The sequence below is a fragment of the Mus caroli genome, chromosome 7 (genome assembly GCF_900094665.2).
Source record: "Mus caroli chromosome 7, CAROLI_EIJ_v1.1, whole genome shotgun sequence".
Classification (NCBI taxonomy): domain Eukaryota; kingdom Metazoa; phylum Chordata; class Mammalia; order Rodentia; family Muridae; genus Mus; species Mus caroli.
In genome coordinates, this window is record NC_034576.1 from 123031603 (window position 1) to 123043510 (window position 11908).

At 46.6% G+C, this 11908-nt stretch overlaps 1 protein-coding gene across 2 annotated transcripts in view; it reads left to right on the plus strand.

The window, feature by feature from the left end:
• Eef2k (eukaryotic elongation factor 2 kinase) overlaps positions 1 to 8336 on the plus strand; it is a 65028-nt gene extending 56692 nt beyond the window's left edge. The window contains exons 17-18 of one of the 2 annotated variants that reach the window (XM_021166794.2): positions 2108 to 2286; positions 5889 to 6616. In XM_021166794.2, the coding sequence (XP_021022453.1) occupies positions 2108 to 2286; positions 5889 to 5998 (289 nt within the window). In that variant the 3' untranslated portion in view covers positions 5999 to 6616. Of the gene's footprint in view, positions 1 to 2107; positions 2287 to 5888 lie in introns of both variants that reach the window. The other variant, XM_029479850.1, reaches the window with a different exon arrangement.
• Positions 8337 to 11908: the final 3572 nt, after the last annotated feature.

Genomic DNA, 11908 nt, shown 5'->3' on the forward strand with positions numbered 1-11908 from the left:
GCACACGCATGACTTGGCTCACTGCTTCTCGGGAGGAGTATTGCACACGCATGGCTTGGCTCACTGCTTCTCGGGAGGAGTATTGCACACGCATGACAGGTTATGGGTTTTGGATGACTAAACTGGTGTTCTGAGAAGTGAAGAGACTTGCCTGAAGTCACCTACATGCTGAGTATTCAACTTTATGTCAAAGACTAAGTAGAGCCAAGGTTAGCTCCTAGACATCAGACTTGCCAGCTAAATGCTTATATCTATTTTGTCAACACTCCTTCATGGAGTCTTTGTTCCTGGCCAGGCCCGGGAAGCACAGCAGTAAACGACACACAAGGCTCTTTCCTTCTTAAGGCTCATATTCTGGTAAAATAAGGCCACAAAGCCAAAGACAGGAACTGATGGCCAGTCATTGTTCTAGGAAACTAAGTGTTTGCAGACAAACACTGTTCTCAGAAAGGGTAGTTTAGCTGGAAGGATGCAAAGTCAGGTATGGACAGAGCTAGAGGAAAGATGTTCCAGGTTGGAGACAACAAAGGTTCAGGGGCAGGCAGGTGCTGGCTTGGGCGTGGGAGGATTGCAGGTCTGGCATGGAAGGGGGTAAGCTGGCATAGAGTAGATGGTGGAGGAAGCCAAGGCCAGGCAGTCAGGATGAAAGTCACCAAGAGCCGCTGTTCTTGGCATACTTCAGGATGCTCTAGCCCTTCTGTCTGACTTTCTCTCTGCCTTTTGGCAATGCACAGTAAATAATCCCTCAGACGGGTGACACCCAAAGAGAAGCAGCCAGCTGCTGTGTTAGCTCTGTGGTTTGTATTGTGAAGCTCTGGCTCGGACGGACCTAGGTTCCCTCTTGGCGGTTTGGCTTATGTGTGTTTCTGTAGATTAAGGAGCTGGAGATCCAGTAAGGCAGTTTCCATGTGCAGTGGAGAACAGGGCCAGCTGGCATAGGCACAGGCAGAGCCTGGGGGGGTGGGGGTGGGCAGAGCCTTGTGGGGCTGGCTGACTGTGGTGGTAGATCCTGTAGTCCTAGTCCTTGGTAGGCTGGAGCAAAAGCATGGCTCTCACAGGCAAGGCCAGCCTACATAGCAGACCTTGTTACCAAATAAAGAAACAGGTCTGGTTTATTTCTCTTAGTTTAGATGGTTCTAGATCTGCAGTTCTCAGTCTGTGGGTCACAACCCCTTTGGGGTCAAATGACTCTTTCACAGGGGTTGCCTAAGACCATCAGAAAACACAGATATTTACATTACAATTCATAACAGCAAAATTACGGTTATGAAGTAGCAACAAAAGTAATTTTATGGTTGGGGATCATGACAACATGAGGAACTGTATTAAAGGGTCACAGAAGTAGGAAGGTTGAGAAACACTGTTCCAGAGGCTTCGGCATTGTCCCTTTCTGCCACTTGAGTAAGGGGACACGTAGCAGGGACACTCTCCCTGCAATGTTTAGGCCATGGGTACTTAAGTACGGTCCTAGATCAATGTTCCTCTCCCCCAAGGTATTCTCCTTCCATTGGTGAAAGAGCTGTGGTACTGAGCCAGCTTTGTTAAGGGAAGATCCCTTAAAAATATAGAAACTGAGGCCAGGTGGTCGTGGCACATACCTTTAATGCCAGCACTCAGGAGGTAGAGGCAGGTAGATCTCTGAATTTAATGCCAGCTTGGTCTATGGAGCAAATTCCAGGACTACCAGGGCTACACAGAGAAACCCTGTCTCGAAAAACCCAAGAGAAGGGAAAGAAGGAAGAAACTGGGGTTGGAGAGTTTACTCAGAGGTTAAGAGCACTTACTGTTACTCCAGAGGACTGGAATTTGGTTCCCAGCACACAATAGGATGTTTACAACCACATGTAACTCCACCCCACCCCCGTGTACACTCGGGGACACATAAATCCAATTAAAAAAAAACATAAACATAAAAAGTCTACATTGTGAAGGTGTGTCACTTAGATTTGGTGGCCTTTGGTACTATAGTTTGTAGCTCAGAGGTGGTGGTCCCACTGGGATCCCAGGCTTGCCCTTCTCCCAGGCTTACCCTTCCAGCTCAGTGGTCCTCTGCCTTCCTACCCCATCGCCATGGTAATATCCTTCTCCCCTCCTGTCTCCTGGCAAGGTGTCAAGACTGGTCGGAAGCCTTGCACTGGTACAACACAGCCCTGGAGACAACAGACTGCGATGAAGGTGGGGAGTACGATGGGATACAGGACGAGCCCCAGTATGCACTGCTGGCCAGGGAGGCGGAAATGCTGCTCACCGGGGGATTTGGACTGGACAAGAATCCCCAAAGATCAGGTGAGGCCCACAGACCTTCCCTGGGGCAGGATAGGGCTGGTGAAGGTCTATAGTTCTCATCCCACTGGGATTAGGACAGGTTATCAGATATGTCGCTTCCACAGTAGGGGTCTCTATGGACCTGGTATGTAGATGAACATTTTAATTTTACTTTGTCATATTCTATTTTCTATGTATGAGTGTTTACCTACCCATGTGTGCCTCGTACCCTCAGAGGCCAGAAAAGAGTTGGACCCCCTGGAATTGGAGTTACCAGGCAGTTGAGAGCTGCCGTGGGTGCTGGGAATCAAACCTGGGTTCTCTGCAAGAGCAGCAGATGCTCGAACTGCTGAGCCATCTCTGCAGCCCTGATTTTTTTTTTTTTTTTTTTTTTTACTTGAGTCGGTGTGACTGTACAGGCTTAGCTGGCCTGGAGTTCATTGTATAAATCAGGCCGGCCAGAGATTCACCTGCCTCCTGAGTGAACAGTATGCCTAGCAAGGTTTGCTCTATTGTTTTATCATGTGGCAGTGAGGTGGAGGGGGCAGAGAGAGACATACCTGCCGAGGCCAAAAGAAACTGTGTGATCCTGTGGAGCTGGAGCTATAGGTGGTTGGGAGCTTCCTAACGTGAGTGCTAGGAACTCGACTCTGGTCCCCTGCTATTAACTTCTGAACCAGTTTCCCAGCTCCATACCTTTTTTAATCTTAATTCTTTATTTCCTTATTCATTCATTCATTCATTCATTCATTCATTCAGAGATGGAGTCTTGTGTAGACCAGTGGACCTCAAACTCACTGTGTAGCTGAGAATGACCTTGGATCCTTTTGACTGCTCCTCCCATGTGCATGAGGACCTGAATTTGAACACTTAAGCCCACGTAAAAACAAGATGTGAGCCAGGCAGTGGTGGTACACAATCCTAGCACTACCGAGGTAGGCAGGCGAGGGATTCCCGAGTTCAAGGCCCACCTGGTGTGCAAAGAGGATTCCAGGACAGCCAAAGCTTCCCAGAGAAGCCCTGTTTTGGGGACTGGTTGGGGGAGAGCAGGATGGGGTATTTATATCTGTTATCCCACCCTTGGTCTGGCAAAGACAAGTGGCTCTGAGGGCTTGCTGGCCAGCCAGTATAGCTGATTTAGCAAGCTCTAGGTTCAATGGTGGGGAGAGAGAGAGACACCTTGCCTCAAAAAAATAAGGAGACAACAAAAAGTAGGGGAGGAGGGGTCTGAGGTCATGTTGGCAACTTAAGTTTGATCATCAGAACCCATGTAAGGTGGAAGGGGAGAAGTGACTGACTCCACAGAATTGGCCTCTGACCTCACACCTATACCATGGCATGTGCATCCCCCAAAACTTGAAAAAATGGGGGGGGGCAGAGAATGATGGCACATGCACTTGGGAGGCAGAGGCAGGCGGATTAATGAATTTGAGGCCAGCCTGGTCTACAAAGTGAGTTCCAGGACAGCCAAGGCTACACAGAGAAACCCTGTCTCAAAAAACCAAAAAAAAGAAAAAAGAAAAAAGAAAAGAAAGAAAGAAGAAAGGAAAGAAAAAGAAAAAAAAGGAGGGGGTTGGTTACTTCTTTTGTGTTTCCGTATACATATACACACCACAGCACATGTGTGAAAACCAGAAGGTACCGTGTGTGAGTCAGTTCCTTCTTTCTACCATGTGAGTCCTAGTGATCAACATGAGGTTGCCAGGCTCGGTGGGAAGTGCCTTTACCTGATGAACCCTCTCACCGGCCTCTCCCAAAGATGGATTTTTTAAATTTCACCTGCAAAGCTCGTTGCAATGGTGCACACCTGTAAACCCAGCCCTGAGGAGGCTGATGAAGGAGATTCCAAGTTCCAGGCCAGTCTGGGCTACATAGACCCTGTCCCCAAAAAAGGAAAAACTATGTGCATCTATAGCTGATTAGACATAGACTTCCCCTGCTACTCTTCTCTGTATTTGTCACATTTCCATCGCTGTGATAGGCGGCCCTGACAAAAACAGCTTAAAGAAGGAAGGTTTGATTTTGGTCCAGGGGGGATGCGTCTGATGCGTCCAGGGGGGATTTCGGCTTACAGTCCATCGTGGTGGGAAGCTTGGATCAAGAGCGGGAGTCTGTCCCAGTAGTTGGGAAGCAAGGTGATCCCGTGTCCTCCACACAGGAAGCAGAGAGGGAAAACAGGAAGTGAGGCAGGCTGTAAAACCTCGAAGCTGACATACTTCCTCCTGTAAGGCTCTTCCTCCTAAATGCTCTGTACCCTTCCCAGAGACCATCACTAGCTGAGGACTGACGATCTAGCTGTGAGCCCATGGGGGACGTTCCATTCAAGCCACAACATTCCCTAGAGAGCACAGCACATCTCCGTGTGTGGCACCTGCATTGTGTGTAGCTGTCCAAGTAATCTAGAGATGATTAAAGCAAAAAGGAGAGGAATGCATAGGCCATATGTAAATAGGACACACTCTCTGATGCGAGCAGATTTTGCTCTGCTTCATGGATCCTGGAAACACCCCACCCCAATGAAGGGCAATTATATATTAGAATTTATGGACAGGTTTTGCAATTTTAAAAATAAGGCTGCAAATTTCATAATATTTCATCTCCCTTCACTATTATCAAACTTAACACAACCTCACACCTTAATCCTGTCCAAGTTAGCACCCTTGCTCTTTGCTTTGAGACAAGGTTTTGTGTAATCTAGCTGGTTACAAACATATCTCAGCTGATACTGTAATTACAGCATGTACTACCTTTCCTGGCTCATTCCTTCTATATAAAAAATATTTTTATCATCTGTGTGTGTGTGCATGTAAAGATCAGAACACAGCCTTCAGGGATTCACCCTCTCTGGCCATCATGTCGGTCCTAGGTACTGAACCCAGGGTACCAAGCTGACAGCCATCGTCTTTGCACTCGGATTTCTTTCCTGTTGTCATTCTTTTATTACTTTTATTCTTATAAGAAAATTCTTATTTTAAATTCTTATTTTATCTTATAACTATTCTATCTTTTATTACTAGTTTTCTTTTATTGCTAAATAATATGCCACTCGGTAAATGTACCATGTTTTATCTACTGTAATCTGTTGGACGTGTTAGATCTTTTTAAAACTTTAGACTTTTTATTATTTTTATGTACGCGTGTGTGTGAATGTAAGCCGAGTGTGTATACATACCCGTGGAGTCCAGAGAGGGTGCTGGATCCCAGCTGTAACTGGAGTTCCAGGCACTTGTGAGCTGCCCCATGAGGATGCTGGGAACTGAGCGTGGGTCCTTTTACAGGCAAGCAAGTTCTCTTAACTGCTGAGTCCCCAGCATTAGATACTTCTTGTCCAGTTTTGAGCTGTCATTTAGACTGGTTGCCTGAGAAAACAAATTCCTTTTCAGGGCCGGGGGTGTGGCTCAGTGGAAGAGCAGGCAACTCTTGAGTTCCACAGCAACATCAGAGACTAGAAGAGTGCCCTGGCCGGCAAGCTTTCATCATATGCTATCCCCAGAGACTTGGATTATACCATACAGCTCGGGTTGTTATAGAAACCTCAGATGCACTCTTGGATGGGATGAAGTTTGCTAGCTTGATGGAGACAAGTGGCTCACCTCTTTGTCCCCCATTCTGCTCTCTTTCAGGAGACTTGTACACCCAGGCAGCTGAGGCAGCAATGGAAGCCATGAAGGGCCGGCTAGCCAACCAGTACTACGAGAAGGCGGAAGAGGCCTGGGCCCAGATGGAGGAATAACTGCCCCACAGGATCACTGCCAAGGAGAAAGGCTGGGGAGGGGAGGATGGGACTCATTTCTAGGGAGGGGAGGATGCAGTTTTATTATGGTATAAACTCACTTTTGTATTCCATTTTCTCACTCTTGATAGCCTTTGCAGCTGGCCGAGACAGTATAACTGCCCTTTTAGTGGTGGTACTTTGTGGGGGGTGGGGGTTGAAGATGCAGCCTAATGAGTCTCTTTCCCGTCCACCCCCCACCCCACCCCCCAGTTTTCCTTTTTTCATCCTGAGATGTAAGCAAGTATCTTTCTGTCTGGATGATCAGACAGTATCAGGGCTTCTCTCGCCAGCCTTTGCAGGCAGGACTCACATCTCAGGGGCTCCAGGCCATGTGATGGGAAACCTTTCTATTAGCTTTCCACGATGGGTCTGTCTTTCAGTTTTGAGAGGGGTATGTTGTTTATTTGTTTTTTTTTACTCCAGTGGATGTGAGATGGTTCAATACCCAGGCTCCTTCATGCTGGGGGAGATAGTTGTATAACTCTTCACTCAATGCCCTTCCACTGGACGTGTGATTCCTGGCATCCTTCTAAATTTTTTTTTTTAGACCTGCTATGTAATATAGATTTTTCAAAACAGGTTTGGCCTTTATACATGCGTATTTACTACCTCTGAGTCCTGCATTGGGGGGGTGGAAGCAGCTGTACCTCAAAGCTTTCACAGTAAGACCATGGCTTAGGAGCTGGGCAACTTTCCTCCAAACAGAAGTGCCCTCTGCACGCCATGGCCACATCCACTACGGGGCTGAAGCATCCTTGTGCAGAATTCCATGGCCGTTTGGCCGTTTCTTAATGTGATGTTTCTTGGACTTCACCCTCAGCCTGCTGACCTTGTCATTTTCTGCTTGAGACTAGGTTTTACTGACTTAACACTAGGTCATCTGCAGTAAGCGGCTTCCAGCTGCAGCCCCTTGGGATTTGTCTAAGATGTTTGAGAATGAGGGGACAAGAGTGTAAACACTGACTGGGTTAGGACATTTCCCCAGGGTCAGTCTGGGACTTTGATGAGCTTCCTCTTTAAAAGGAGTTCAGATTTAATGGGAGTGCTATTCCAGCCACAAGGAAATGGCCCGCTTTGATTTGACCTACCACCTCTATCTTTGTTTAAAAAACAGAACAGCAGAGTGGGACATGCAAGCCATCCTCACCTGTTGGCTAAAACAGGCCTTTTAAGGATTTCACTATTGAGTTTGCCCAGTCAAAAACTTGTAGAAGCAGTAGATTGTAAAGTATAGGGTGTATGTTCTTTGAGGGAAAAATCAGAGTCAGTTTAACCTTGGGGGCTGGAAGCCATGGTATACATCTGTAATCCCAGCATTCAGGTGGTAGAGGCAGAAGGATCAAAGTTTGAGGCCAGCCTAGGCTATGTAATGAGACCCTGCCCCTCAAAAAAACAAACAATGAAAAGAGCCAGTTAGATGGTTCATGGATGAAACTCCTGCTGACCCTCACCTGAGAATCTGAATTCTCTTCTTGGGACCCACGCGTGGAAGCAGGGAACAAACTCCTGCAAGTTGTCTTCTGATCTTCACTTGTGTGTGGTGTGTCCCGAGAGAGCCCCCATACACACACACACACACACACACAAAACAGTAAGAGAAATGAGATAGCAAAAACTACCCTTGAAAACTCCTTTCATCTACCTGCAAGTTCCAAAATCCCTGGGTTTGCATTTGAAGCCATAACATCTGATTCTCTATGACAGATTGGCCCTTGTCCGTTTTTTTTATTAGTACCAGAACAGTAGCTGGTTTGCGTTGTCCTGTGGGCATTCTAACATAGTATGTTAAACATAAGAAGCAGTTTATTGTGACATAATATCTCAGAGTAACTGTCATATAAGTTGTGTGTGTGTGTGTGTGTGCGCGCTAGTCAACAGACAACCTCAATTTTGTTCCTCAGGAGCTGGCCACCTTTTTCCATTGAGTCTCTCACTGGCCTAGAACTTGCCAAATAAGCTCTGCTGGCTGACCAGTGAACTCCAGAGATCGGTCTGTCTTATCCTTTCTAATTCTGGAATTGTAAACTCACATCCTTTACTCATTAGTCCTTGTCTAGATCACTTAAAGCCTCAGGCCTGCAGTTCCCCTAACCACATGGCCTTCATGTGGAGAAGTGGTCTCTTTCTCCTCCAAGAGACTGGGAGAGCCTGGTGCACAGCTAAGCAAATGCCTCTTTAAGGACCCTTGCGAATGAAAAGGGAGCTTGGAGAGCCTGTTGTGTAATATTGCCACTTGGAGGCTGAGGCAGAATTGTGAGTTTGGAGCCAGCCTGGACTATTTACTAAGACTGTGTCTCAAAAAGAAAAAGCCCTGGGAGCTGGAGAGACGCCTCCGTGGTTAAGATCATTGGCTGCTCTTCCAGATGACCCAGGTTCAATTCCCGGCACCCACATGGCAGCTCACACCTGTCTGTAACTCCAGTTTTAAGGGATCCGATGCTCTCCCACAACCATGCAGGTCAAACGCTGATGAACATAAAATAAAAATAAATCATAAAAATAGTTCAAACCTGTAATCTCAGCACAGCACTTGGGAGGCTAAAATGGAAGGGTCACTGGGAGTTTTATGCCAGATTGGGCTACATCATGACTTCCACTTAAGCCTGAGTTACAGAGTGAGATTCTGTCTTTAAAATTAATGGCTGTTTCTCCTTCCAAACCTAGTCTTATACCTTCAAAAGCTGGTCAGGGCATCTTCTCTTTCCATATAGGCTGGGCGTGACAAGAACAAGCCAACAGGATTCAGCTCCGGCAGGGAGACGCCAGTGCCTGGCACTTATGATCAGTTCTGTCTTCCAGTGCTCAAAGCAGGTAACAGCCTAGATTAACAGAGCTGATATGTGTACTTTCATCTCAAAGACAGAGACCAGGCTTCAGTGGTGCTGCTCCTTGAGGCTGAGCTGGAGCTAGGGGCCAGAGAGCTGCTGTTTCCAGAGCACTCTAGGAATAAAGACATTTAACCGTACTGTGATGGCGCATCCCATTTTGCAACAGGTGTCAGAGAAATTTCAATGAGACAGGATTAGAGTATGTGCTTAGCATACAGCCAAGGTCCTGGGTTTGGGCCCCAGCACTGCATGGAAAATATACAAGCTTTATGAGTGTAGAAAAGAAACATTCTCCAACTCACTACTTCAGAGAAATCCTGCTCTCTGCACACTGGGCCAGCCTTGGCTACTTAGTGATTTCCCCATCTGTCCTTGCGGACCATCATCCCAGCATCTTTGTAACCAGTAAGTGTGGTTTGCAGATTCACAAACGTTTGCACAGGCCTGTGCAGCTCGAGATGGATGTGAATCGGGGCCGGGGGTGAGAACAAATGTGCCCATTCCCTGCTTGGATGTGTGCCTCTTCCTTACGTTTTGTCTCTGACCTCACGGCGACTGGCTGAAGTGTGGCTGCAATTGTGTATCAGATTTTAGCTTCTCTTCCCCAACAGTTTGGGTTTTTTTCTGAAATATCTCAAGCCCACACATTCCTCCTCCCTATGAAAACATACAAATCAAGAAGTGAGAGGAGTATGCATCTACATGGAGGCTGAAGTGAGCCACAGCATGCATGGATCGAAGAGCAGACATGCTCACCTTCAACATGAGCTCCATCGCCCACAGTGTGGGCCCAACATGGTCCCATGCTGGCTTTTCACAGTAGAAAAACTTAATGGTTTGGATAGCCATTGGTTTTTAACATCTGTAATAAATTCCAATAAAGAAAGCCTTTCTGACCTGGCCCTTACGCTGTCAGTTTGCTTTAGAGTAAAATAAGTGGATGCAGGGGATGGAGAGATGGCTCAGCAGTTAGGAGCACTGGCTGCTAATTACAGAGGACCTGGATTCCAATCCCAGCACCCACATTGGCAGCTCATAACTGTAACTCCAGTTCCAGGGAATCTGACATCCTCACCCAGACATGCATGCAAGCAAAACACCAGTGCACATAAAATCAAATCAAAATGTGGATGCTTTTGATTTGTCCCGCTATAAAACAGTCATTCCCTCTGCAGGCTTGTCATGAGCTTCTGAGAAAATCCTGCGCACTTGGTGCTTTGAAGCTCGTGGAGAACTGCAGAGCTGTCTGGTGTGGGCATTTGGATTCAAGATAATTGTTTGGTTGGTTTGGTTTAAAGAAATTTGAGTTTTAACTCCATGACAGTAGATCATGTACATTTAAGTCAATATCCCCAATGATAGGAGATTTTTAAAAAATTGTTTTTGGGACAAGCTCATAAAAATGAGGCCAAAGGCTTCAACAACAAAAGTCTGGAGATAGGGAAATGCATGGCCAAGAACCTGGATCCAAAATCCAAATCCAGGGTTTGGGGGGTTCGTTGAGTAACCCCAGCACTGGAGAAGCTGGAGCAGGGAGATTCTGAGGTTAAGGCCAACCTCAAACAGCAAGATATCTCAAAAACCCTTAAAAAAAAAAATCACTGTAGGTCGGGTATAGTGGCGCATGCCTTTAATTCCAGCACTCGGGAGGCAGAGGCAGGTGGATTTCTGTGTTCGAGGCCAGCCTGGTCTACAAAGTGAGTTCCAGGACAGCCAGGGCTATACAGAGAAACCCTGTCTCAAAAACCAAAACAAAACAAATCACTGTAAACCTCAAGCAGATCACTGGGAAGAATGTTCAACCATGGAACCATGGATCAGACCGGTTTGCCTGTAGCCCTTGTGTTGGGGCGGGGTGGGGAGAGTGGGTCAGCGTCCTCCGCATCCTCCTGCAGCCTGGGACATCAGGCACAACAAAGTAGAGGGCCTTTGCTGTGAGGGGTGAAGAGAAATTTCCAGGGTCAGTATAAAAAAAGGCTCCAGCGGCCTTTTCCTGTGACCTGGGCATTGTCAATTTAACTTACAGCTTAATGGCAGAAAGCAGCCATAGGATCCTCTAAGGGTATCAGATGAGTTGAAATGAACACAGGTCCTGACCCTGGTGAATCCCCACAGGGAACACCACAGCCATCAACCCTGCCCCTCCCAGAACTGACCAGACAACTTAGAGCCCCAGTCTCAGGCTGAGCAGATAGCTCAAGGTCAGCATGTGAAAGTCACATTTGAGGAGCACCTGTTGCTTCTGCAGAGGCTGCAGATTCCGTTCCCAGCACTTGTGTGATGGCTCACAACCACCTATATGTCCAGTTCCGTGGAATCCAGTGTTTTCTCCTGGGCACCAGGCATGCCTGATGCACAGGCATGCAAGATACACACATAAGCCAATATATACATATACACATACACACACACAATTGAGTTTGAAAGAGCAGACAGTAGAAGAGAGCATTTCAGAGGAAGCAATTAGGAATGAGGTATGGTGCTTTGCACATTTAATGTAAACTACATAATTCAATTTGGGAATACACGTTTAATTTTTTTTGTGGTTATAATGGAATATTGTAATCTTCTTTTTTGTTTTGTTTTGTTTTGTTTTTTTGAGACAGGGTTTCTCTGTATAGCCCTGGCTGTCCTGGAACTCACTTTGTAGACCAGGATGGCCTTGAACTCAGAAATCCACCTGCCTCTGCCTCCCGAGTGCTGGGATTAAAGGCGTGCGCCACCCGGCTGGAATATTGTAATCTTAAAGGACCAATTTTGATATTGTTTATGCCCATGGTAAACTTAGCTCTTACCTCAAAGGTAATAATAAGAGATCATCTAGTCTGAGGCTAAATAGGTCATCCCAAATTCAATCTGTCATGATAAGTCTGATGAAGTTTTTGTAGTAACAGAACAAAGGAAGTCTTTGAAGAAGAAAAGTTGTAAAATATATGGGTGAAAACATTAGGTAGATGACTTAAGACAAGAGGGACAAATCTCTGTTCTAGGCCCTAGATGCGCTCTCTCTCTCTCTCTCTCTCTCTCTCTCTCTCTCTCT